The sequence below is a fragment of the Bombyx mori genome, chromosome 23 (assembly GCF_030269925.1).
Source record: "Bombyx mori chromosome 23, ASM3026992v2".
Lineage (NCBI taxonomy): Eukaryota > Metazoa > Arthropoda > Insecta > Lepidoptera > Bombycidae > Bombyx > Bombyx mori.
This window is the reverse complement of record NC_085129.1, coordinates 18,445,381-18,471,479: the sequence shown is the minus strand read 5'-3', so window position 1 is coordinate 18,471,479 and position 26,099 is coordinate 18,445,381. Positions and strand designations below refer to the sequence as shown.

General features: G+C 40.0%; 1 protein-coding gene across 1 annotated transcript in view; it reads left to right on the top strand.

Annotated features, from left to right (window-relative positions):
• Positions 1 to 26,099, top strand: part of LOC101741223 (uncharacterized) — a 152,218-nt gene that overhangs the window by 14,424 nt on the left and 111,695 nt on the right. Inside the window, exon 2 of the mRNA XM_038019503.2 lies at positions 11,403 to 11,634. Within this exon, the coding sequence (XP_037875431.1) occupies positions 11,541 to 11,634 (94 nt within the window). The 5' untranslated portion in view covers positions 11,403 to 11,540. The remainder of the gene's footprint in view (positions 1 to 11,402; positions 11,635 to 26,099) is intronic.

The following is a 26,099-nucleotide window of genomic DNA, read 5'->3' as shown; positions in this document are numbered from 1 at the left end:
TCCACGGTGAAGGAAGGAATAACATCGTGTAATAAAAATCAAAACCCGCAAAATTATAATTTGCGTAATTACTGGTGGTAGGACCTCTTGTGAGTCCACACGGGTAGGTACCACCGCCCCGCCTATTTCTGCCGTGAAGCAATAATGCGTTTCGGTTTGAAGGGTGGGGCAGCCGTTGTAACTATACTGAGATCTTAGAACTTAAATCTCAAGGTGTGTGGCGCATTTACGCTGTAGATGTCTATGGGCTCCAGTAACCACTTAAACCTGGTTTAAGCTGTGAGCTCGTCCACACATCTAAGCAATAAAAAATAAATAAAAAAAACCCATCATATTTTGCCATAGCCCGTTCTCTGTCTAACACGAAAAGCAAAGAATATCCTTAATCTCAAATATTTGACCTTCGATGCCTCGATTTATGTGTTCTAATTTGATTGTTGAACAAAATCGAATAGCGAAAATTTTCATGTAGACAGTTCTTTTCCCGCAAAGAAACTGTTAAGGATAATGAAGTCATTTTTCGCCACACCGCGTTGCTCTCTGTCGAACGTCAAATTCAAAGAACTTACATCTGAACATATCCATTTCGTTACCTAGGTTTCTGGGTAAAGATTTAGATGTTGATCGCATTGAATTTCCTTGGAGTAGGTACTTGTATAATTTTCCTCGAACAGAAATATTACGTTGGCATTCGAAACATCGACATCGTTATATCGATAAAAGCTTGTCGTTCCCGTCCCTATCCCTCTTGAGTCAAGCAGCGAGGCGAAAAGAATTTCCAGGTTGTATCGTTTAAAAAAAAAGAAAAAAAAAGAAAAGGTCATGAGGTCGCGGTTTTGGTGACGTTCGTAGATCTGCGCCGACAATGTTTTCGAATTCATTAACCTAATGTATTCCATTCTGCATAAACCCATCCTTCTAAATCAATAGTGTATAAATATAAGTAGTGTAGTTTAGACACAGCCCACTGAGTTTTTCGTCGGATCTTCTCAGTGGGTCGCGTTTCTGATCCGATGGTAGATTCTGCAAAGCACTGCACTTGCTAGTGCTAGTTTTAGCAACGTCGTCAGATTAGAGCCCCGTGAGCTCTCCGTGGGCGGGTAGGTACCACCACCCTGCCTATTTCTGCCGTGAAGCAGTAACGCGTTTCAGTTTAAAGGGTGGGGCAGCCGTTGCAACTATACTGAGACCATAGAACTCATATCTCAAGGTGGGTTGCAGCATTTACGTTGTAGATGTCTATGGGCTCCAGTAACCACTTAACACCAGATGGGCTCGCTCGGTGAATCTGGTATAACCCCTCGAGGTTACTATAATAGGTAGATAAAGAAAAACAATATGCACATGTGAATACAGTTTAAAGTACCAAGATTTGAAATTTAAACACTGGCGTCGCGTCTCATGGCAGATCGACAAAGACCGAGTCGTACCGAGAACATCCCACTTAACCGACCGCCCAAATAGAGACATCAAGCTATGTCAAGACTATACAGAATTGAGGATACTCCAAACATTTTTTTCTATCTCAAGTGTCACATAAATATTGACGCTTCAGTCGGTGTTGCCTTGTTTTAAATTTTGCGTGAACGTTAGGATTTATCCTCTCAAAGTTCGTAGCGATTTTGTCGAAGCCCACTATTTCTTTGTGGTACTTATGTGTATATATAGTATTAAGAGTACCAAGTAAATATTAAAATTGAGAACGGTAAAATATTTTAAGGCATGTGCCAGCCCACTGAGTTTCCGAGTTTCCTGAGTTCCCGGTCCACTAACGCTGCTTTTAGGTACCTCAAGCACCGGTCTTCGTTCTCGTCGAACCCATCGCTTGCGACGAAGGGCTCGACGAGTAAATTAACCCTCAGACCCAGCCCACTGAGCTTCTCGCCGGATCTTCTCAGTGGGTCGGGTTTCCGATCCGATGGTAGATTCTGCGAAGCACTGCTCTTGCTAGGGCCAGTGTTTGCAACACTCACGGCTTGAGCCCCGCGAGCTCACCTACACCTCAAGACGCAGCTGAAATAGCCTCTCAAGGCTATCAGCATAGGTAGAAAAAAGACATGTGCGCAGTCACGTGGTGATGTCCATCTGCTCCGGTAACCACTTAATATCAGGTCGGCCGTTGAGCATCCTTTTTTTTAAAATAAGTTTATAACACATTATTAAACAGTAGAATCCGTTGTGTCTGCACGTTGAAGATAAGTAATAAAATTATAAAGCTGGTAGCTAAAGTAGAGTAAGTAATATAACACAAACCAGCAGCAATATTTTGTCTGTATGTGTATTGACGGTCGTAATTCGGCATATTAGCTATAAGATCTATAAACTTTTCTTTTCTTAAAAACGGCAGAAATAGGCAAAAAAATTTACTGGTGGTAGAACCTCTTGTAAGTCCGCGCGGGTAGATACCACCGCCCTGCTTATTTATGCCGTGAAGCAGTAATGCGTTTCGGTCTGAAGGGTGCGGGGCAGCCGTAACTATCCTGAGATCTTAGAACTTATATCTCAAGGCGGGTGGCGCATTTACGTTGTAGATGTCTATGGGCTCCAGTAACCACAGGTGGGCTGTGAGCTCCTCCACCCATCTAAGCAATAAATAAAAAAACTATACACGATGTACAAAACACTGAAATGTTTATCTTGATTAGCTTTACAATCTAATAGGTTATGCTTTATATCAGCGCGCAACTTTGCACGCGAAAAAATCCATTCTCCCGAATGCGTCAAAGTATTGCTACCAAAATCTGACAACACCAAAAGACACTTGAATTAAAAAAAAACGGTCGTCGACCTCCCGTTTAACCCAATATTTTGACAGATTTGATGTATTGCTCAGTATTGCATAGCATGTTTCGTCGATTTGCTTATCGAAAAAAAAGTTAAAACAAAAAAAAACTTTTGACCTGAAAAGGATCTTGTCCATTTGCAAAATGTTTGCAGATGGGCATGTTGTCGCCATTCGGTCACCAGAGCAAAGCTTATTCTTACAACGGCAGCTTTTTACCTACCTATCCACCGGTAGCATCGACAGCCTATTCTGTCATCAGCACGACTGGCAGCCAAGCTCATGGGGCTAAGTCCAATTTATTAAGATCTGCCTTACTCGGAATAAAGATCCACTAAGAACTTTGTGGCATGTGTCTATGAGTTAAATCGGGCTCTTCGACCAGTACGGTTACTAGGGTCCCAATGCCTGATCCTAGTGTTAAAGCTTCAGGCGTCTAACAACGGTGTTATTGGTATAATCGTGAGAATGGACATCAGCTTTCTCTGAATACACCAGTATATCAAGAGGTGAATTGCTATTAGGTATAAGCGACATTGCCCTTAACATTATATACGGTATAAGTACATTTATCTTTGTTATGGGTGGGTGACGCATTTACGTTCTTGATGCCTATGGGCTCCAGTAACCACTTAACACCAGGTGGGCTGTGAGTTCGTCCACGCAATAAAAATTATTAAAAGTCCGTTTTATTTGGTATCAGTATCAACAATTAGGTGTTTTTAATTGAACTTTAATCATGTTTACTCCATTCAAATAGTTGAAGAACTTTTTTGTCCTGATATTTTTTCCAAATTTTAAACTTTAGATGGCTCTCCTGTAAATTTGCTAAAATGTCGCTTAAACATTAAGCCTTTCATCTCTTTTTCATCGCCTTGAGAGGCTATTTCAGCTTCACCCTTACGTGTAGGTGAGCTCACGGGCTCAAACCGGGAGTGTTGTTAACACTGGCCCTAGCAAGAGCAGTGCTTCGCAGAATCTACCACCGGATCGGAAACGCGAACAACTTAGAAAATCCGGCCAAAAACTTAGTGGGCAGAATCTCTCGATATCATAAACTAACAGTAAGGGCAAGTGCAAACCAGGGCGATTAAGTAAAAATACGCCATACAATAAAATAAAAATAAAAAAAGGGCATGTCCATTCGTCTACAAGTATGAGCAGGCAATGGGAAGTGGACGTCGCGTTATAACAACAATTTTCCAGGAAACGTGTCATAAATTAATGCTACAAACACGGGTCCGGACAGATCAAAGGACCGACAGCGGGCATAGACTGCGTAAATACAGATACGGAGCTGTTGTACAAGTAAATAATAATAATGTTTATTATTCGACAGCGTTCCTTGCTTGTATTTTTGTAAGTCTATGGGCCGCGAGGTGTTTTCTGTTTTTTAATTTGGTCATCTGGTGTTTTGTGGTTGACTGTGTATGGAGAAGTTATAAGTGGGGATCCGTCACCCCATGAGACGTGAGACATGAGGTCGATCGATATCTATGATTGGCTCTCTCAACTTTCAAATCGGAATTCATAACCGCCGATATTACTCTCTATCAATCTTCTTTTTCTCCATCTTATCCCACTAGGTAGGGTCGGTACAGCTTTCTCATCCATTCTCTTCTATCAGCCGTCATCTCAACACTCATTCCTCTCTCTCTCTCTCATATCGTCAATCACACACTCCATCTCTTCGACGATCGACCTCTTCCCCCTCTACCTTGCACTACCATTTCCATACATCTAGTCACATGCATCTTCTCTCTACGCATCACATGTCCATACCACGCTAACCGTCCGCTCTTTAATTTGTTGATTACCGGGGCTACTTTCACACATCCTCTGATCATCAATAACTATGCAAATTTCAAATTTACTTTGAGTCTTAATAATTGTTATCAGAAAATGTTATTCCCTCATCGTGGAAGTGTTTCATAATGATGTGTAGCTTGCTTAGAAACAATATTAATGTCTCGACGTCAAAAAAATTAAAATCCGGGACAAATCAAGCACGATCGTCTGGTCCCTAATTAGGAGACCGTTATAAATATTAGTATACGTTTTTATAAATACATACATATTATTATGTAGATATATTTTTAAGGGTGGTAGGACCTCTTGTGAGTTCGCACGAGTAGGTATTTTTTTATTTTTTATTTTGCTTAGATGTGTGGACGAGCTCACAGCCCACCTGGTGTTAAGTGGTTACTGGAGCTCATGGACATCTACAACGTAAATGCGCCACCCACCTTGAGATATAAGTTCAAAGGTCTCAGTATAGTTACAACGGCTGCCCCACCCTTCAAACCGAAACGCATTACTGCTTCACGGCAGAAATAGGCAGGGCGGTGGTACCTACCCGCGCGGACTCAACTATACTGAGACCTTTGAACTTATATCTCAAGGTGGGTGGCGCATTTACGTTATAGTTGTCTATGGGCTCCAGTAACTACTTAACGACAGGTGGGCTGTGAGCTCGTCCAGCTATCCAAGCAATAAAAAATATGTAAATATATGCAAAAGACCCGGAGAAACTCATCAATATAATATAATATCACACGAACGTTTGCGCGATACGGGGATCGAACCCACGACTCGGCTCTGCATTCAGAATCGCTTAGTACCAGCGATGTTCGCATTACAGTTATCGCGTATTTTGCGATACGCACCGGCTTGGCACCTGGCATTGCTGAAGTCCATGGACGACGGTAACCACTCACCATCAGGCGGGCCGTATGCTCGTCTGCCAACAAGGGCAATAAAAAAATATACAGAGTCAACGGGCATAATTCAACGATCACATTTTCAAAAGAGACAAATAACACAAAGAAATCGCTATAATTATAAACTCTGCTTTTATTTTTATGAAAGTTAAAAGAGGACTTGAAAGGAATTGAATAGGACGACATGGGATGGGACGAGTATTAAATTAGGCTTGTCATTAATCATCGGAAACGGACGGAGCTTCGTAAGTTATTAGACGACAATCTTTTAATGTTATAAGCAAAGAACCGGTAATGTGATGTATGTTTGCCGAAGCTCAGGTTTTTTAAATTTCCTATCTCAGTGGTCGGCAGGCCTTTTAAGTCCGAAGAGCCAAAAATTACATTTTCTCAAAATTTCAAAGTTTTTAAAGAGCCACAATAAATTTTCTTGCCAACAATAAATCGCTCTTGCCTAATGTTTTTTGATAAAAATAAACGAATCTAATTATTCATAAGAAAATTATCTATTTATTCTTATATAAGTAGTGTTTTTTTTACAACAAATTAGATAATCTATATGGTATTATTAGATAATCACCAATTATTTAAGTTAAAAATGAAAACAATCAAACATTTACTTACAACAATGGGCTGAGAGAAACTGTGCCCGATCCTCGTTAGTCGATTCAGAACAATTTTAGTTTAAATGTTTTTTTTTTTCATAAAATAATTAATATTTGCGTATGGAACTAGAAAGCCGCTTTTTTATATCCAAAGAGCCGTATGTGGCTCGCGAGCCGCAAATTTCCGACCCCTGCTCTATCTCATCGTTGGTAAGGGGGGATATTTCAAGTACGCGCGGACCAGTAGGTGAAGTCACGAGCTCAAGCTGAGAGAATTTCTAACCTTCGCCCCTGGAAGAGCAGTGATTCACTGAATCTGCCACCAGATCGTGACTCACTGAGAACATCCGGCGAGATTTTTCAGTGTCTATGAGCAGTGCAGGGCTTGGCTAATATGGAAAGCACTTCTCTATCGACGATATCGATTTTTCATTTCTTCTCCGTGTATTTTCGAAATAATAAGCACGAGCTTTGCAATAAAGAACACATGAAAAAATAGTCGAAACGATAATCCTCATTTTTTTTGAAGTCTATACTAAATATATAGACCACAATACCTTGTACTTTCTCCTGTCGCGAACCAGTCCTGGGTTCCGGTTTGTAGAGTGAAAGGTCTGTTAAACAATCCAGATTGCGACCTCACGTGTGTGACATGAGGAATCTGCCGTAACCGTGAGGCAAAGATTGTAATACCTCAAAAATATTTTGTAATCCAATTTGTTGTCACGCGTTAAATTAGCTTGGATTTAGACGCGTTGGCGTAATGCAAATTGTTGTGAAATCGTAAGTAAATATTCGATTTCAAATAATGTTCAGTTTTTTCTTTATTGCTTAGAATGGTGAAGAGTTCACGGTCCTCGTGACAAGTGGTTTCCGGGGCTCGTAGACATCAACTCAAATCCACTCTCAATATCAATCTCTGGATACCACACTCTACGATGCCGTATATACCGCTGGGAACAGAGGAAGAATGCGAAACATCATCTAGACAAGAATAATGTGAGGAGATGGTTACGACCCTCAGACGTGAGGAATGCGACTCAGGGAGGAGGAGGAGGAGACATCAACAATGTAAATGCTGACACACCCACTTAAATACTCTCAGTTTTAAAATACAGCGCTTGCTTAGGAACGCATTACCACTTCCCGACCGAAATAGCAAATACGACGTCCTACCAATTATTCCGCAAGTTATGATTTTGGCGAACTCGATTATTGTTAACACTGGGCGCATTATTGTTAACACCCATATTGGCCCGCCGCGGTACTTTCAGCTGGTGCAGACGAAGAGAACTATGGCCCTCTCGGTGGTACAAACCAAGAGAACTATGGCCCTCTCGCTGGCACGGACGAAGAGAACTATGGCCCTCTCGCTTGTACGGACGAAGAGAACTATGGCCCTTTTGCTGGTGCGGACCTATTATTTCCAGTGTTTGTAAGAATTCGACACCAACAACTATATGCTACAAATTATATACAGTATGTTTTCGCAAAGTTATAGCATTTTAATCTACCCAAGTGCTGGTAGGTCGAGAAAGACCTGCCTAGGCACTGTTGGAAATATCGTTGGGGGCGTATTTCGATCCGCCATCGCACCAGATGAGGGTTTATAATTTTACGTTTCGTAGCCAAGTTATTAATGGATTTTACTGCATTATCGCGGAAATTTACGGTGAACTTATGTAAAGCTATAATTTCCTTTAGAAATCTTTTGGTACCTGTTTGCGGGATTCGAACACCGGAACAGTAGCATCGCTCGATGCGGAAGCACCCCTCGTCTTATCCTTTAGGCCACGTCGACTTTAATTTAATGCACTGCATCTTCGTTAATGAAATGAAAACAAATATTCGGTTCTTTACTACAGTTGGAATAGGAGAAGATTCCAACAAATAACATTTTCTATATATATATCATATTGCTCGGCGGCCACCAGACAACCTTGAAAGATTGATTGTGGTGGGCAAGGTAGAAGGGAAAAGACCCGCCGGCCGGCCACCAAACCGTTGCCGTTGGTCGGATCACATAACTGCGCTCACTGGACTCTGTTGCGAACGCCCTGAGAGAAGCCGAAAACCGAAGCAAATGGAAGCTGAGGGTACAAAGAGCCACGAAGGGCTTTCAAGGACACAACCTTCAACAATGAAGTATTCGACTAAGAAGAAGAAGAAGAATATATATATATTTATATATTTTTTAATACATTTTACTGTTGCGATTTCGTGTTGTGAAACTCATTAACAAGATGGACGATTGGATAAACGAAAAAAAAAGACACGTAAAAATACTCCTTGGTCTTGTAATTACCCAATTAGTTCTAATTATAACTAAAAATGACATTTTATTATTTATGTTGTAACATAGATAATTTTTTTTCTTTTTGAAGTTAAGATGGCTTCTGTGGACACAGCCCGAGGTATACAAGTAAACTTATTAAGGATCTCGGAGCGAGTTCGGACGGTGTCATTAAAAAATGACATTTTTTGTTTAACAACTCACAGCTTATTTTCGTTTGAAATTAAAACTTCAAGATGAGACATTTCAGAATTCGTTCCGTTGTGGGTATTTAAATTGTTGTCATCAAAGTGACTTTGTGAATTGGCAGTTACGAAATATAATGGCGTTTTTTTTAAAGTTAACATTGCGATCTTCGTAGACTCGATAGCTGAATGTTTGCATGAGCACCCAGGAACACAGCCATAGATAAGCATCACTGTCTCGAGTGACTATATCTAGCAAAATCCATTTAGAACAACATTCCGTGGGAACAAAATGTTCCAATAACACTAGGTATTGTTTCACAGAATGAGTAAAAAATATCTTTAGGATATCAACTATTATTCTTGTATGACAGAATAAACTTGTTACATGAACAAGGATTTTTCGTTTCAAATTTGGTTCTTTATTGAGTAAACCTATCCTCGGGCCGGATCAGATGAAACAAAAACACGGATTCAACGCAACACACGTAATTATTGCATTTTACTTCGTACCTTCTTAGTTCCGGAGCTAGATATGGTTTGTTGAACGTTTGTGATAAATATCGATCTTTCAATTTAATAAAACAAGTTCTCGTCGAACTCGTCGACTCCGACGAAGGGTTCGACGTGCGAGCTAGCTCATAGACACATCCCACTGAGTTTCTTGCTGGTTCTTCTCAGTGGGTCGCAATTCCGATGCGATAGTAGATTTAGCGAAACACTGTTCTTGCTAGGGCTAGTGTTAGCAATTCTCTCAGGTTGAGCCCGCGAGCTCACCTACCGGTCCGCGTGAAGTTGAAATAGTCCCTTAGGCTAACAAAGATTAGGTAGAGAAAAAAAAGTATTTTAAGATAAATTGTTAAATAGAACCCACCAAATAAAGGCAGCTCTAAACGGTCCAGTCAATGTTTGCACAAGAAAGGCTGCGGTACGCGAGGAATGTCGATTTCTTTTGAAGCGCACGACCACCTGGTCTGGTGACCACGACCACTCCGCCAAAAGCGCAAACGACTGTGATAATAGGAAAGGCCTACATCCAGTAATGGAGAGATACAGGCTGTGATATTGATGAGATTTATGTAAACTGTGTTAATTCTGTTTGATTATAAACACGGCTCACAATATTAACACAAATAATTAACGTCTTATGAAAATCAACGAACTTAAGCAAAATAATATTAACGAGGCACTGTCTATTAATGTACAAGGTAAAGATAAAACAATATTGTAATTAATACACTAAGATATAATAATTAGTTGATGGTACAATATGTTAATTTCAACGATAAATATTTATTAGGAATTTACATTCAGAAATATCAGTTTGTTTTACTTCGTTATTATTAGGTAATTTGCTAGTGTTAGTTAAGGTTTTTCGATGCGGAAAAGACGAAGGCATCGCAATTTCAGTCTTAAAGGTTTTATTTTGTAAATTGATAGCCGAATGAAACTGAAAGAAATTAAATGAATTGTGTATGCGTGATGGGAGTTGTTAGCATTTTCTATAGAATATTCGTTTTTACGTGATAATATTTTATGAGACAGACAGGAGGTATTCATTATCCCATCGTCATACTCGTATCCCCAAGTACTTTTACCCCCCAATATAGAAATCATACGCACCTCTGACGATTCTTTTTTTTTATGATTGAAAGATTACTGGTGGCCCAGAGGCCTTTCCAGTTTTCTTCAGGACAGGTGGGCGAGCAAGGGCTCTGCCAGGAGGGGTGGGATTTGCTAACAACTGCCCGAGCGCCTACGAAGAAGACCTAACAACTCAAGAGCAATTGCTTCTCGAATGAATCTACTACCTGATCGATTGACGAACCGCACTTACTCCCGAATGACTATTCCTCGAATCAGAGATCGATTTTTGACTGAAGATGACTGAGGTCCAAATTACTCACCTATTGGACATATAGTTTAGTCTTAGATTAGTCTTAGGACAGCAAAGGGTTAAATTAAATCCGTTCAGTAATAACTATTATATATTTCAAAATATCCAACTCTACTGTTAACAGTTAAATAAATCAGAATAAATATCTAATAAGGAAAACTAAATTTGAGGTCTTATATTGAAATCCCACGCAAGGCTCCCACAAGAAAATGTATCTTAGAACGCCCACGCTAAAGAATGAATATCTTGTTATTTTAAATAACAAGAGTTTTCAAATCGTGAAGTATGATGAAAGAATAATACATCATGGAAGACGAATGTGGATAGATCAGGCTGAGAAAAATATAGATTTGTTCAGGAATTGTGTGTGTAACGGCTTATTTTGAATAAGGAATACACGTGTCTTTTCATACTTGAATAAACACAATGAAGAAGAAAAAATAAGAGGAAAATGTCCAATTATCAGTGCTGTAATTATTGAAGTACCAAATTGTTGAATAAATCTTTTAATGAAAAGCGCTAATGGTTTTCTGGGCGACATGAATTCGTGTTTAGCATCATTCCGAGCTCTTAGACTATAGGACATTCGTTCAAAATCACTAACGTCAGTTAGGGTGAACTAGTAACTCGATATTATGCGATATTAACTACTTAATTCTTTAATGAACGATGCCATTAAGCACTGTGCTTAGCCTGCGGCTGTTTTCGATATCAAATTGTAATGATATAATGTTGCGTATGTACCTTATTCTTGATAAGGGCGTAAAATTATCGTACTAAATTATTATTGATACGAAAGTGACTTGTAAAAGGTAAAATGTCGAAAAATTTTGAAAATACTGACAAAATCGAAGCAAAAGCAATGACGCGTGATATGGGTACTAAACGACTAAATAATTTTGTTTTTTCTATCTTTGCAGAACCACACCGCGAATGATTCCGAGATCATACGACGTGAGAACTCCAATCAAATTAAAACTAATTAGTTCTAACAGTGTATTATGTGGTATAGTGTAGTGTTCAACTGTTAGTGTATAGTCGGCCATTTTGTAAACAATATGGCCGCCATTCGTTGTGTGTTCCGCGCGGAGTACGGACGTCTCGTCGCTCACGTTTTGCTGCTTCTCTCGCTCGCTGTTTACTCTTCTTATGGTAAGTTATTTTAAACTAATTTATGAAATAAGCAGCTTTGCCTCCATGGACCAGACTTTATCGTAAGATTTGGTCACTATTCACCACGTGAGCTTACGCATCTGTTGTTTTTTAAGATAACGACACAATACAGCTATTTTGTTAAAACCCTTTACAGAATATTTGCATAGATCTTCTTTGCGTATATGTACTATATTTCTATTATGTTAGTATAAACCGTCGGTTGATTCAAATAAATAAGAAGCGAGGAAACACAGACAGACAGAAAGCGATTTAGTTTTTTAATACGTATTACTAATAGGAGTGCTCTAAGGAATTGTTTGAGATAATATCGTCATCTCGTTTTTAACATGGCACCATACTACCTGGAGCCATCGCGTTCATTCGTAGTGCGTTTCCAGAGATCTTTTTTGCCACGTACCATCCAGCCTTGGAATGAGCTCCCCTCCACGGTGTTTCCCGAGCGCTATGACATGTCCGTCTTCAAACGAGGCTTGTGGAGAGTACTTAATTGCTGACGTCCATGAGCGACGGTAATCACTCACCATCAGGTAGGCCGTATGCTCGTCAGCCTATAGGTACAATAAAAAATAATAATAATTAGATTTGTCGTCTCACTAATATAGCAATATTTGGGTTCCACAAACCCTGTGGCTACCCTTCTGTTGTTGATGACCTATCAATAGACCATCTTGCAATGTTCTACTACCGACAATTTGCCTTTTTAAAATTAGTTTGAATTATGCCGATAGCTGTTTATGTCAGGAGAGGCTGCCCTAGAGAAATCTGTTTGTCAGTCTTCGATGACTATGAATATGTGGGATGCCCTGTGAGTAAGTAAACTGCTTATGTGATTTTACTGGAGCCTTAAGAACATCGCTCCACGCGCCGCTCATAAAAGCAGTTATAATGAATGAATCGTTTTCACAACGATATCATTATTAATATCTGATACACAAACTCATGGAATACTGACCGATGTCAGGTACATTATGAAATTCCATCGGCGCGTTTCTGATGCCGGCCATAGTGATGTGCTTCTCGTGTCGCACATAAAGTTTTATCGATACATTCGTAACGGTATTTGTCATCGAATAAAAGTGATTGAACGAATACATGAATCGCGCTAACGATAATTACCATTGAATCTTGATTTTTTAATTTTATTTTTATATCTTAGATGGGTGAACGAGCTCACAGCCCACCTGGTGGTTTAGTGGTTACTGGAGCCCATAGACATCTACAACGTAAATGCGCCACTCACCTTGAGATATAAGTTCTAAGGTCTCACACTATAGTTACAACGACTGCCCCACCCTTCAAACCGAAACGCATTGCTGCTTCACGGCAGAAATAGGCAGGGTGGTGGTACCTACCCGTGCGGACTCACATGAGGTCCTACCACCAGTAATATTCTCTTGTCTCCTCGATCTTCTTACGAAGGCACCGGAATACCTAGTAGACTCCGGAAAAGACGAATCCGAAAGATACTAAGAATGAATTTATTTATAAGGGACCTAAAAGACTAAAACATACATTAACAAACAAAAGAAGGCAAAGTTAAGCAATCCAGATGCTTAGTAACAGAAATCGACATAGTTACTTTAGAGCGCCGCGTAGGGCACCGGTGACCTACAAGACAATAAACGTGTTAAAAAAAAATTCCTTACCTCTTCTGGTAGCCTCAAGGGGTTATTCTAGATTCGCCGAACTAGTAGGTGAACTCACGAGGCTCAAACGTGACGACGTTGCTAACACGAACCCTAGCAAGAGCCGTGATTCGCAGAATCTACCACCGGAACGTGTTAAAGAAAACCATCTTTAGCTTCAAAACGGTTTTTCTTATACAAGTTCACTCGCCTATCATTCAATTAAGAGATATAATGTAATCTGTAAATAGTATAATAAATATTGTGTAAAATATTAATTTAAGTAGCGATAATAATGGTTTAAAACTTCTTTTTTTTTTTCGTATAAAAATTACAGATGACTGAATATTTTGTTAGGTAAATTTATTTTTAGTTTTAATTTTTTGTTTTAAATTTTTTCGTATTTATTTTACAGGAAAAGTTATTTTTATAATAACATCCATTAAATAGTGGAGAAATCAATAATAGATTACAGTTTCCGAAGCGAACAGAGGGCGGGTCGCTAGTAGTCAATAAATTAAGAACAATTGAGATTTCAAAACATTTCCTTGAAAGGTCACCTCTACGAGTTCTATACTCTATGTTCCAGTAATGAGTTTTAAATGAGGTACAAAAAGGAAAAATAAAAATACATTTAATATGATAATTATATCGCTTTTTCTAATGTGGAAAGTGATTAGGGATTAATTCAATAGTCCTCTACCGTACTACCTGGGCCGGTGGACTCTGTCCTTTAATTTTGTGTATTTATACGCTTGTGACACTGCTTCTCTGGGATCCAATAAACCCTTGAAAGCTCAGTCATATCGAGGATAGGATCTTGAGGACCCTAACCCATAGACAGAGCCCACTGAGTTTCTCGCCGGATCTTCTCAGTAGGTCACGTTTCCGATCCGGTGGTAGATTCTGCGAAGCACTGCTCTACCTAGGGTCAGTCTTAGCATCACCCTCGGTTTGAGCCCCGTGAGCTCACATACACGTCAAGGCGAAGCTGAAATAGCCTCTCAAGGCTATCAGCATAGGTAGAAAAAAAAAGTCAAATTCAAGTAAATATTGTTGAGGCGTCACACTTGATGCCAACAAAATTCATTAAAGTATGTGTTCATCTTTGTCGTTCCGAAGAGTCAGAAATGTAAAGCTCACGTTCGCTCCTTAAAAAAGCTTTTATGAAATCCTACTACTACAGCGGTTCGCTTCGGATGACTCGCCATATAACCGCACCGCAAATGGTGTAGCTAATTGCACATTTTTTCCTACCTAACCGGACCGATACGTTTGCCTACGTTTGCCGCTAGGGCCGCTGTTCCAACTGCATACAAATTTGAGTTAACTTTTACGCTATCGAGAACTTTAAAAAACTCGAACTAAGCAAACTGTTGACAGCGTTAAGTTTTTTTTTTCTGCCTAAGCTGATAGCCTTGAGAGGCTATTTCAGCGGAACCTTAACTAGTAGGTGAGCTCACGGGGCTCAAACCTGACGACGTTGCTAACACGAACCCTAGCAAGAGTCGTGCTTCGCAGAATCTACCACCGGATCGGAAACGCGACCCACTGAGAAGATCCGGCGAGAAACTCAGTGGGCTGTGTCTGAGGGTTAATTTACTCGTCGAGCCCTTCGTCGCAAGCGACGGGTTCGACGAGAACGGTGACCGGTGCTTGAGGTACCTAAAAGAACCGTTAGTGGATCGGGAGGATCCGAAATGACGTGTTTGGGGCGACGTCGACTGCTTTCCATTCTTTCCGCAGGATCGGCTGAAATAGGCAGGGTGTTGGTACCTACCCGTGCAGACTCACAAGAGGTCCTAGCACCAGTAAATACGCAAATAATATTTTTGCCGGTTTGATTTTTACTACACGATGTTATTTTCCTTCACCGTGGTAGTCAATCACTTGTCATTACAAATACGTATTTCATTAGAAAAATTGGTACCCGCCTGCGGGATTCCAACCCGTTGCATCTCTCAACACGAATGCATCGGACGTCTTATCCGTTAGGCGACGACTTTAGAAGATGAGGTTAATATAGATATTCTAGGCTACTTGGGCATGTATTGAACACTAATTTAGTTCATCACAACCACAGACCGACCGTGGTTATTCATACGATCGAACACACGTCACAGCGTGACCGCGCAATTGACTACAATGTCGGCTCTCAAACTTTTTCGTCCCCTCTCGGCTTGAACGGTAAGAACGAATTGTATGGAATCCCGGGCGAGAACGCGAGCAGCGAAGTTGTGTGAATTGTTTTATTTTATTAACATAGTGTTTATTGAGGTTTTATCGTGTAACAAAGTTAGCTTATTAAACGTTGCGTAGCCGTGAAAGTGTAGACGTGCAGAAAAATGTAACCATATCGCTGGATGTGGCTTCCGGTATTCTTTCCAAAAGCCTACCAAAAGATCAGTAAATTCCCACCATTTTACTAACGTTATTTCATTTAATTTCATCTCAATGGCTAATTAAGGTTTCATTTAGCTTATATTGCATTTTTATTTTATTTTAATATTACATACAATCGTAGGGTGTTACTGAATAAAATTACAATTGCAAAATCGGGCCCGTTCAAACTTTGAGAGCCACAGTCCGATTTTACTATTTGAGGTATGTGACAATCTACTCCTTTAGGCACGCGGGCCATTCCACATATGGAATTTAGTCTCCTCGTATAAGTCAGTCTATAAATGTATAAGTTTTATTGATATTATTTGTATTCAATGTAGGAAATGTAGGGATTCTATTGAGATCTTCGAATGTATCAAGGATGACTCTGGTTCTGGTGATTGTTTGACGCACCAGACGAAATATCCTATTTACCAGGGGCTTGTAACTTTCTTTTAAATGTTGCACCAAAGTTCGTACCCAAGTTGGACCTTAAATTTGACTTGGGTCGCGTCCGAAAAGATTTTCCTTTAACATATCTGAATACAGGATGTTAGAATCTCTTTGAAGCGTAATATGGTATATCAAAAAAGATTCGCGTTTCGGTCATCTTTTGAACAATTTGCCTTGTAATGAATTAAACAAGAACTAAAATCTAGTATTTATTCTTGATGCTGGACAGACCGGAATCTTGGCCCCACCAAATGTTATAGAGACACTGGAGTTATAAAAAAGATGTTTGATGTTTCATTTTTACATGATGGTATTTTCCATTTTGGAATTCGTCTGTGGTGAGCACGTGCCCAATGCGTATTTCTTAACCCTTTGCAGTTTTAAGATTAAACTATATGTCCAATACGTGTGAGCTCTGCACCTCAAAGGGTTAAAATAAATCGGTTCAAGTCGAACGTTTCGAAGTCGTAATGGCCTAACGGATAAGACGTCCAATGCATTCGTATCTAGCGATGCAATGGTGTTTGACTCCCGCCCGCAGGTACCAATATTTCTAATGAAATACGTGCTTATCAAATGTTCACGATTGACTTCCGCGGTGAAGGAATAACATCGTGTGATAAAAATCAAACCCGCAAAATTATAATTTGCGTAATTACTGGTGGTAGAACCTCTTGCGAGTCCGCACGAGTAGGTACCACCACTGTGCCCATTTCTGCCGCGAAGCAATAATGCGTTTCGGTTTGCAGGTTGGGGCAGCCGTTGTAACTATACTGAGACCTTAGAACTCTTATCTCAAGGTGGGTGGCGCATTTACGTTGTAGATCTCTATGGGCTCCGGTAACCACTTAACACGAGGTGGACCGTGAGCTCGTCCACTCATCATCATCATCATCATCATCATCATCATCATCATCAACAGCCCACAGTCGTCCACTGCTGGACATAGGCCTCTCCCAATCCACACCACTAAGCCCGGTCTGCGGCTCTCCTCATCCACTCATCTAAGCAATAAAAAAAGTGTATAGTTGTATAGTTCCGTCGCATCAATACAAGTCTTATCCGTTAAGCCCACGACCGCTTCAAATTAATTATTGTATTGCGTGACGTTATTATCTCTAGGTCACTCTACTTTCAGAACATTAAAATAAACAGAAATAAATATGTATTATCGAGCTGACAAATTAACTTTCTAAAACTAATTTCGAGTATCTTAAATTTAAATTCTTATCGTGTCTATTTATTGTTACTGCTGTAGCTGTCGACGCCAATGACGGATGGCGCTGCGGTCGCTTTAATTACTGTCTCTTTTGACAGATGTCAAGTTGACGGCTGTCAGCGTAGTGTATGAGGGGTCGGTTGTAAAACTGCGGTTCCCTTGATGCGAGTATGAATGAGGAAGGACTTTTCTGGAGCTTCATTATGTAACTTCATATCACTAACTGTTATATATTATTGTTTTATAATATTATTAGGTGTTATAATATTATTAGGTACATTTATTTTATTAAGCACGTGTATTTGTTTTTTTCTGGGCCGGGGGCCGAAATTTCAACCAGATCCCTCCGTCTCGTTACGGCTGTTCGTCAGGCCGCCGATGCCGCTGGGGTCCCGGGATACCCCGCTGGGTTGGAACCAGCTAGCCGGGTTGGGACGCGATACAGCATCAACCGGTCGCTATTGCGCGCCGCTCATAAGTGACAACTTATGAGCGGCGCGCTTGAGTGGTGGTAGCGCGCCACGCGGCCTGCAACTCCTCAGTGTGCTTAGTGCGAGTTTTTTAACGTTCTCGTAAAAGCTAACTCAAATTTGTTAATTGAAGTTAGAAAGTTTGCCGCTAGGGGCGCTTTTCCAACTGCATACATATTTGAGCTATCGTGAACGTTAGAAAACTTGCACGGTCGTCACTGTACCTTCCCTGGGGGATATCGTAAATAACCTGTTTTTTTTTAATTCTAGATTTAATCCAAGAAGTTTTTTTTTTTAATTCTAAAACTAGATAGAACGCTCTAGAAGACATTTCTAAAACTGAACGTATGCATGGAATAAGTCCAGATATCAGAAATCCAATTTGGCACCCTGTTAATCTTAACTTTTTTTTTGTTTATTTATCGATATGCACGAGTATAAAATAGAATTTGAAACGTTTTTAATTTTAATTTATGTGTAGACAGCCACATTCCCGTGTATTAGCTGTGGAATCAGCATCGTATTTCGTGCGCCATCTTTTATTTTTATAACGGTCTCGTTGAATGAGTTTTCGAATATTTTAAATGTCGAATGTGGAATTCGAATATTTTTCGTTTTATTTTTTATTTTTAATTCAGTTATCATACATCATTGTTGTTATTACTGAACGAAATTCGAATTCGATATTCAGTTTTTGACTTCGTTCAAATATTCCGACGATGTAGAAAGTGGAATTTTATTGATTAAAGCATAATTTGGGTTGCGTTGAATCAACTTAACATGTACGAGCCATTGATTCAATTTACAAATAAAATATGAACTTTGATTTCGATTTTTTGTTATGTTTCTGCCGCGATCTGAAACCTTCGTTCAATGTGAAAGTCCTAAGAGCGCTTTATATAATAAAAAAAGAAAAAAATAAAATAAAAAATGTAATAGTATAAAATGTATATATATAATGAGAGTTATGTGTTAGATTTTTTAAGTCACTAACATAGATATAAGTAATTACTACTAACAAAATGTTATGGTTTTAAAAAACAAAACTGAAATAAAGAATTAATAATAATAATAATAATAAATATAAATGCTGCCTATTTCTATCTCGAAGCAATTAAGCTTTGCGTTTCGAAGGGCGGGGATATAAAAAGTTTTGGACTGGATTCCAGCAACAACTTAACACTAGGAGGGTTTTGAATTTAGTTAGTCTTATTATATAAAAGATTCATTGACGAAGTACCTACTAATTTTTATAGTTTTCCTCGAAGCTATTTATGTTTTCTTTGTTTATTTATTACATAGATGGGTGGGGAATCTCACGGCCCTACCGGTGTTAAATGGTTACCGGAGCCCATAGACATCTAGAACATAGATAATACACATAAATGAGTTCTAAATAAGCAACTTAAGCACTCAACAAAAATGTTTACGGGCGTCGGCCACTAGATGGCTTCGCTTCGATTAGATTCGATTTTGTAAAATTTCAGAAACCATAAATTGATAAAATTTAGTCAATTAGTCTATAACAAATAAAGATTTGTATGATTTATTATTATTTTATTTTCTGCGTTTAGTTATATAATAATTAAATGCCTTAACTTTAACAACATATAAGTTTGGAGGCAGCCGCTACAAGATGTCGCTAGTTTCCATACAAAAAATATATTTGTCTTACAGTATCGCAGTTTCAGGGCCTGATCTAGAATGTAAATGCGCCACCCACCTTGAGATATGAGTTCTAACGTCTCGAGTATAGTTACAACGGCTGTCTCACCCTTCAAACCGAAACGCATTACTGCTTCACGACAGAAATAGGCGGGGTGGTGGTACCTACCCGTGCGGACTCAACACACTCTACCACCAGTAAAACTGAATGAACACTGAGATGACCTTGACCTTTTTTCCTTACCTATTCGCTGGTAGCCTAAGAGGCTATTTCAGCTTCGCACGGACGGGTGCTCTTGATCAAACAAGCACTTGCAACGTTAAGACTTCAGAAAGACCAAAGAGCTTTTGGTAAAGGCCAAAAGCAGCTAACCCGAACCCCTAAGATGCCGTTGCCAATAAGCACCCCAACGGCTTATAGACAAGGCGAGCTGACCGCCTCCGTCGGCGACGTAAGCCCAGTAGACAATAACATTGAAGTATCAAGGTAAGATTGTTGTCGAGAAACGAGCATAAAAAAAAGAAAAAAAAAACAATAGGCTGGCTCCACAGCTCTGAACCCCTTTGTCTTTTACGCAAAAAAAACCACAAATCTTCATTTAAAAAGTCACTTTAACGTCTTTTGGTTTTGTATTCAAAATTACGATAATGAATTAGAATGAACAAAAAAAATCTGTTCTGATTAGAACTATACTTACCCTCTTTTCGCTGCGTATGGAGATTAAACGTCTAATAACAAATTCGGTAACACAACGAGCGAGCTCTTTGTTATTTATGAATTTATTAAAAAAAAAAGAAGCTAAAGTTAAAATCGGAGTTCTATTTTTGAAACGCGTTTAGCTGTCAACTGTCAAGCGCGATGACAGATGGCGGCGAACTGCAGGCCGCGCGACGAAACCGAAGGGGGACCCGTGAACATTACACTAAACGCTCTCTAAATATACGTATGAAATTAAACTGAAAGGCACGTTTCGACTATTAGATGCGACGCGGGCGCCATATTTAAATGCTACCGGTGGCGGGGCGTGTCAGGGGTAGTATGCCCGCTTTGGGACGACCAGCGCGCTTCTGAAGCAAAGCAAACGTGACGAAGCAAAGTGCATTTGGATTAATGTGTAAGTACCGTAAAAATTTTTTTACCTGGTCTTAAGTGGTTAATGGAGCCCATAGACATCTACAACGTAAATGCGCCACCCAGCTTGAGATATAGGTTCTAAGGTCTCAGTATAGTTACAACGGCTGCCCCACCCTTCAAACCGAAACGCATTACTGCTTCACGGCAGAAATAGGCAGCGTGGTGGTACCTACCCGTGCGGACCCACAAGCGGTCCTACCACTAGTAATCAACCTACTCATAAACCGACTTTTCGAAGTCGTCGTGGTCTAACGGATAAGACGTCCGGTGCATTCGCGTTGAGCGCGATGCACCAGTGTTCGAATCCCGCAGGCGGGTACCAATTTTTCTAATGAAATACGTACTCAACAAATGTTCACGATTGACTTCCACGGTGAAGGAATAACATCGTGTAATAAAAGTGAAACCCGCAAAATTATAATTTGCGTAATTACTGGTGGTAGGACCTGTTGTGAGTCCGCGCGGGTAGGTACCACCGCCCTGTCTATTTCTGCCGTGAAGCAGTAATGCGTTTCGGTTTGAAGGGTGGGGCAGCCGTTGTAACTATACTGAGACCTTACAACTTATATCTCAAGGTGGGTGGCGCATTTACGTTGTAGATGTCTATGGGCTCCAGTAACCACTTAACACCAGGTGGGCTGTGAGCTCGTCCACACATCTAAGCAATAAAAAAAAAAAAAAGAGCAAACGCTAGACAGGGTGAAGTTTCTCCACTTCTTATGAGGGCCCTATGTACCAGCAGTGTACCCTAGGACTACAAAAACAACCCAAGATTTCGTTATTAGCACCGCACCGCTTGCCACCGGCGTGGAGATCATTCTTACTACCTAGAATTAATGCGTCCATCCACAGTGCGTTTCCAAAGATCTTTTTTGCCAGCCACGTACCTTCCCGCTCAGAAATGGGCTCCCCTCCACGGTGTTTCCCGAGCGCTATAACATATCCTTCTTGAAACGAGGCTTGTGGAGCGTACTTAACGGTAGGCAGCGGCTTGGCTCTACCTTTGCCGTCGTACCTACCTAAAAAGGTAAAAAAATGTTTTTTTTCCTCCCTAATCGCTGGTAGCCTAAGGGGCTATTCCAGAAACATCCGGACGCCGGTAGACTTATACTCGTTTCAGTATACACAAATAACAATAACCCAGACAAAGAACATTAAGACGTCGTTCATCCCACGAATGTACCGGGTGTACATGCTGGAATCGAAGTCTGTGCTATAGGGTCATCACTTAGCGGTTCGATGGGTTGACGCTTTTAAACGTCAATGAGAAACGTCAAGAGGTCATCAAACTCTCGAGAGTCGCTTCCCTCCCCAATATATAATACCGTATAAAAAGTTTAAATTGCCATAAATAACAACGGACTTAAGTTGAGTTTGGAGTGAATAACTAGCTTCCTCGTGTGCAGAAGGGCGATACAGTCGGATCTTTATGTATGAGACGTAGCTTCATTTGATAAATGGTAGGATAAACTTTTTTCCCCTACCTAATCGTTGGTAGCTTAAGGCTATTCCAGCTACGCGCTGACTGGTAGGTGAGCTCACGGGATCAACCTGAGCGAATTGCTAATACTAGCCCTAGCGAGATCAGTGTTTCACTGAACCTACCACCGGATCGGAAACGCGACCCACCGAGAAGATCCGGCGAGAAACTCAGTAGGTTGGGTCTGTGGGCAAATCCGCAAGTCGAACTCTTCGTCGGAGTCGATGAGTTGGACGAGGACTTGGATAGACTATGGTGCCGATCTATATACCTTTTCTAATAAAGTACCACCACAACTGGCAGAGTTATCAGTTTTTGATTTTTTTTTTAAAATGTTGTCTTTTTTAAATAGAAGACGCCACGCCGAGGTTGCTCAGCGTCTCCGCCGGGCAAATCGATGCCTCCAATGAACACTACTCTAACTCAAAAATTTTGAAATTTTCGTTTTTCTCGCAGATCGCTTCACTATTTTAAAAGTATTACAAATTCATTATTAATGGGGTTCGAAGCAAGTGTAAATCAGCTAGTTACACAAGAAAAAACCATAAATATATCTGCAATAATAAAGATTTTACCAACTTTTTTCCTTTAAACTCTCCTCCTTTAGTCCTACGAATTCGGAGTTACAGTAGTGTTCACTGGAGGCATCGAAATGATAGGAATAGGTTGAGTGAAACCGTGTGAAGAATAGCCTTCTCACTGGAGGCTCACGATCTTGAACAACGAGAAGAGACAGAAAATGTAAGATGCCTTAATGAAAATTTTTGTCTTCTTCTTCTTCCTAGCGTTTTCCCGGTCTAGTGCCAGGGTACGCTTTCCTACTTAAGCTCCTCAATTTTGCCCGGTCTTCGGCATCCTTCCATATCCGCCTTTACCACATCCAACTATACTTGAGACCTTAAAACTTATATCTCAAGGTGGGTGGCGCATTAACGTTGTAGATGTCTAAGGGCTCCAGTAACCACTTAACATCAGGTGGACTGTGAGCTCGTCCACCCATCTAAGCAATAAAAAAAATCCAATCAGCGTTAATACAAAAATCCTAAAATAATAAAAATCACTCGAACGATTGAGTAGCTCCTACAAATGCGCAACAAAATTAACACTACGGAAGCAATGTCACGAGCGAAGCTTAGTATCGAGTGAATCCATTCTCTCATCAATAAATAGTTCTAATTTCAAAGGCGACGTTAAAAAAAAAAGAGACTGAGAGACAAGCAAAGGGAATGCTCGTCGCGCAGCCAGCGCTTGACGTGGCGGCACTTATTTCAGTGTTGCGATCAATTCTCGGGTCGGCTCGTTCCCGGTAATTTGCCGAGACGTAGCGTCGCCTTATTATTTATGCCGCGCTCATTGGACGAGACGTTTTAGAAACATTAAAGAGTCTCTAAGCTCTTATTGTTTGTAGGTTGTCGTTCGAAGGCAATGTAGACTATTGGCGGCTTCCTTTTGTTGTTCAATATTATGATGATTTTATTAATTAAAAATAGATTGTGCGTGCACGCGATTATTGATCTGTATTGCTTCGCTATTTCCTCGTGATTGCTATAATCTATATATTACTAAGTGAAGCAAAAAGTTTGGACCCCTTTTTACGAAAATTGCGCGGACGCAGGAGTATGAAATTTCCCACACTTATAGAGAATATAGAGAAGGAGTACAGAATGTTAATCTTTTTTTCAAATTATAGATATAAAATACTTTTAATAAAAAAATAACATTACACACACTATCATGTTTTTGACACAACACATCTATATCTATACTAATATTATAAAGAGGAAAGATTTGTTTGTTTGTTTGTTTCGAATAGGCTCCGAAACTACTGGACCGATTTGAAAAATTATTTTTCCATTAGAAGCCGACATTGTCCCTGATGAACATAGGCTACTTTTTTTATTTTTTTTTTTATTTTTTTTTTTTGGTTTCATGTGTGTTTTAATGTTTCCGAAGCGAAGCGAGGGCGGGTCGCTAGTATATACATATGTTTATTGTCTAACTTTTGTTATTTTTTAAAGTCTGCATCAAATTGAGAATAGAGAATAGATTTTGAAGTCGTTGTGGCCTAAAGGATAAGACGTCCGATGCATTCGTATGTAGCGATGCACCGGTGTTCGAATCCCGCAGGCGGGTACCAATTTTTCTAATGAAATACGTACTCAACAAATGTTCACGATTGACTTCCACGGTGAAGGAATAACATCGTGTAATAAAAAATCAAACCCGCAAAATTATAATTTGCGTAATCACTGGTGGTAGGACCTCTTGGGAGTCCGCACGGGTAGGTACCACCACCCCGCCTATTTCCGCCGTGAAGCAGTAATGCGTTTCGGTTCGAAGGGTGGGGTAGCCGTTGTAACTATACTGAGATCTTAGAACTTATATCTCGAGGTGGGTGGCGCATTTACGTTGTAGATGTCTATGGGCTCCAGTAACCACTTAACACCAGGTGGGCTGTGAGCTCGTCCATCCATCTAAGCAATAAAAAAAAAAAAAAAAAAAAAGATTAATATTGTTTATCTTTAATATTATTTGTATAAAGTGTAGCCTTGGACAAAACTGTAATTGTAGAAGTCTTTGACGATAAAACCATAATAATGTTCAAACTATTAATATTAATTAATTATAGTCGAATTTCGAGTATTGTGGGACCAGCACTAGTTCATATAAAAATTTAAGTGAGGCGTGTATTATTTTGTTTAAATTGTTAAATGGTGTTGTCGCATTTGCTACTGAAAAACTAGTAAGTAATCTTTATATGTTTGTTAAAATTTTTAATGAATCTTAAAATGATATCATGTTTATTTATACTTCGCTCTCATGTACCACGTCTGGTTTCGAGTAAGGAAATTCACGACAGATTTTCTATACATATAAATAAAATTGGAGTGTCTGTTTGTAATATTGAAATAACCGCTTTTTACTACATGCATATGAATATATATACGGTACATACTTACACCAATATTTTTTTTACAATTTTTATCTCTCTGTCCGTTTGTTTCGGCTAATCTCTGGAACGGCTGGACCGATTTTGACGGGACTTTCACTGAGAGATAGCTGATGATATAAGGAGTACTTAACTAAGCCTAAGTTACCTTCTTAAGGAGTACTTAAGGAGGAGTAACTTAGGCTCCTTTTTCTAGACTAGCTTCTCTCCGCGGCGTGACTCACGGTACGACAATAACCGCGGGTAACATCGCGGGGCTCAGCTATCGTTATCAGCTTATCAGCGTTATCGCTCAGCTATCGTTATCGTGGCGCTGGTTTCGTTGAAACATGAGCTCATGATATAATGGCAATTTGTAAAAACGTATAACAATAATATTTTGCCTGAACCCTGTAGTAGATTCAGCCGCCAGGCAGCTGCCTGAGATGTACGGGCTCTCCTGGAGGCTCTCGGGCAGCGGCAACCCTCGACTGAGCCGTCAAGCTCTCCCATCTGTCTTGGGATAACTCTACATCCCAAAAAAAGCTATTGTTGTGTCAATTTCACGTTGGGACGTCATTATGCTTCAGTAACGTCTTAACATCGAACAGTCCGTGAGTTCGTTTGCTAATCTACATTAACAAAAACAAAAGTACGCTCCCAAGCGTTCGGTCATCGACACCGACAATGCCACATTCTGAACCGCTATTCACAACAGCAGAATTAAAAAAAGGAATGAATAAAGCTACCTCGTTTCTTTTAAGTCAGTCAAGCAAAAACAAAAAAAAAAAAGGAATTGTCAATCTTAATGTCCCACAGTTGATGGTTCATTTTCAACCGAACCGTAATTTGTCGACGATTTTACAATTCCTTCGTCCTTGCATCGTGTTCCTCGGGGGTGACGGTCGTGATCTTTACGGTGCACTTTTGTTTGGACTATGTTCCACCATTCCTTTCTATCCTCTGCGCAGTGGATAGCGACATTGATTTTGGAGTCCAATGTCGGCATAATTTGGTTTTTTTTCTACCAATGCTGATAGCCTTGGGGGGCTATTTCAGCTTCGCCCTAACATGTAGGTGAGC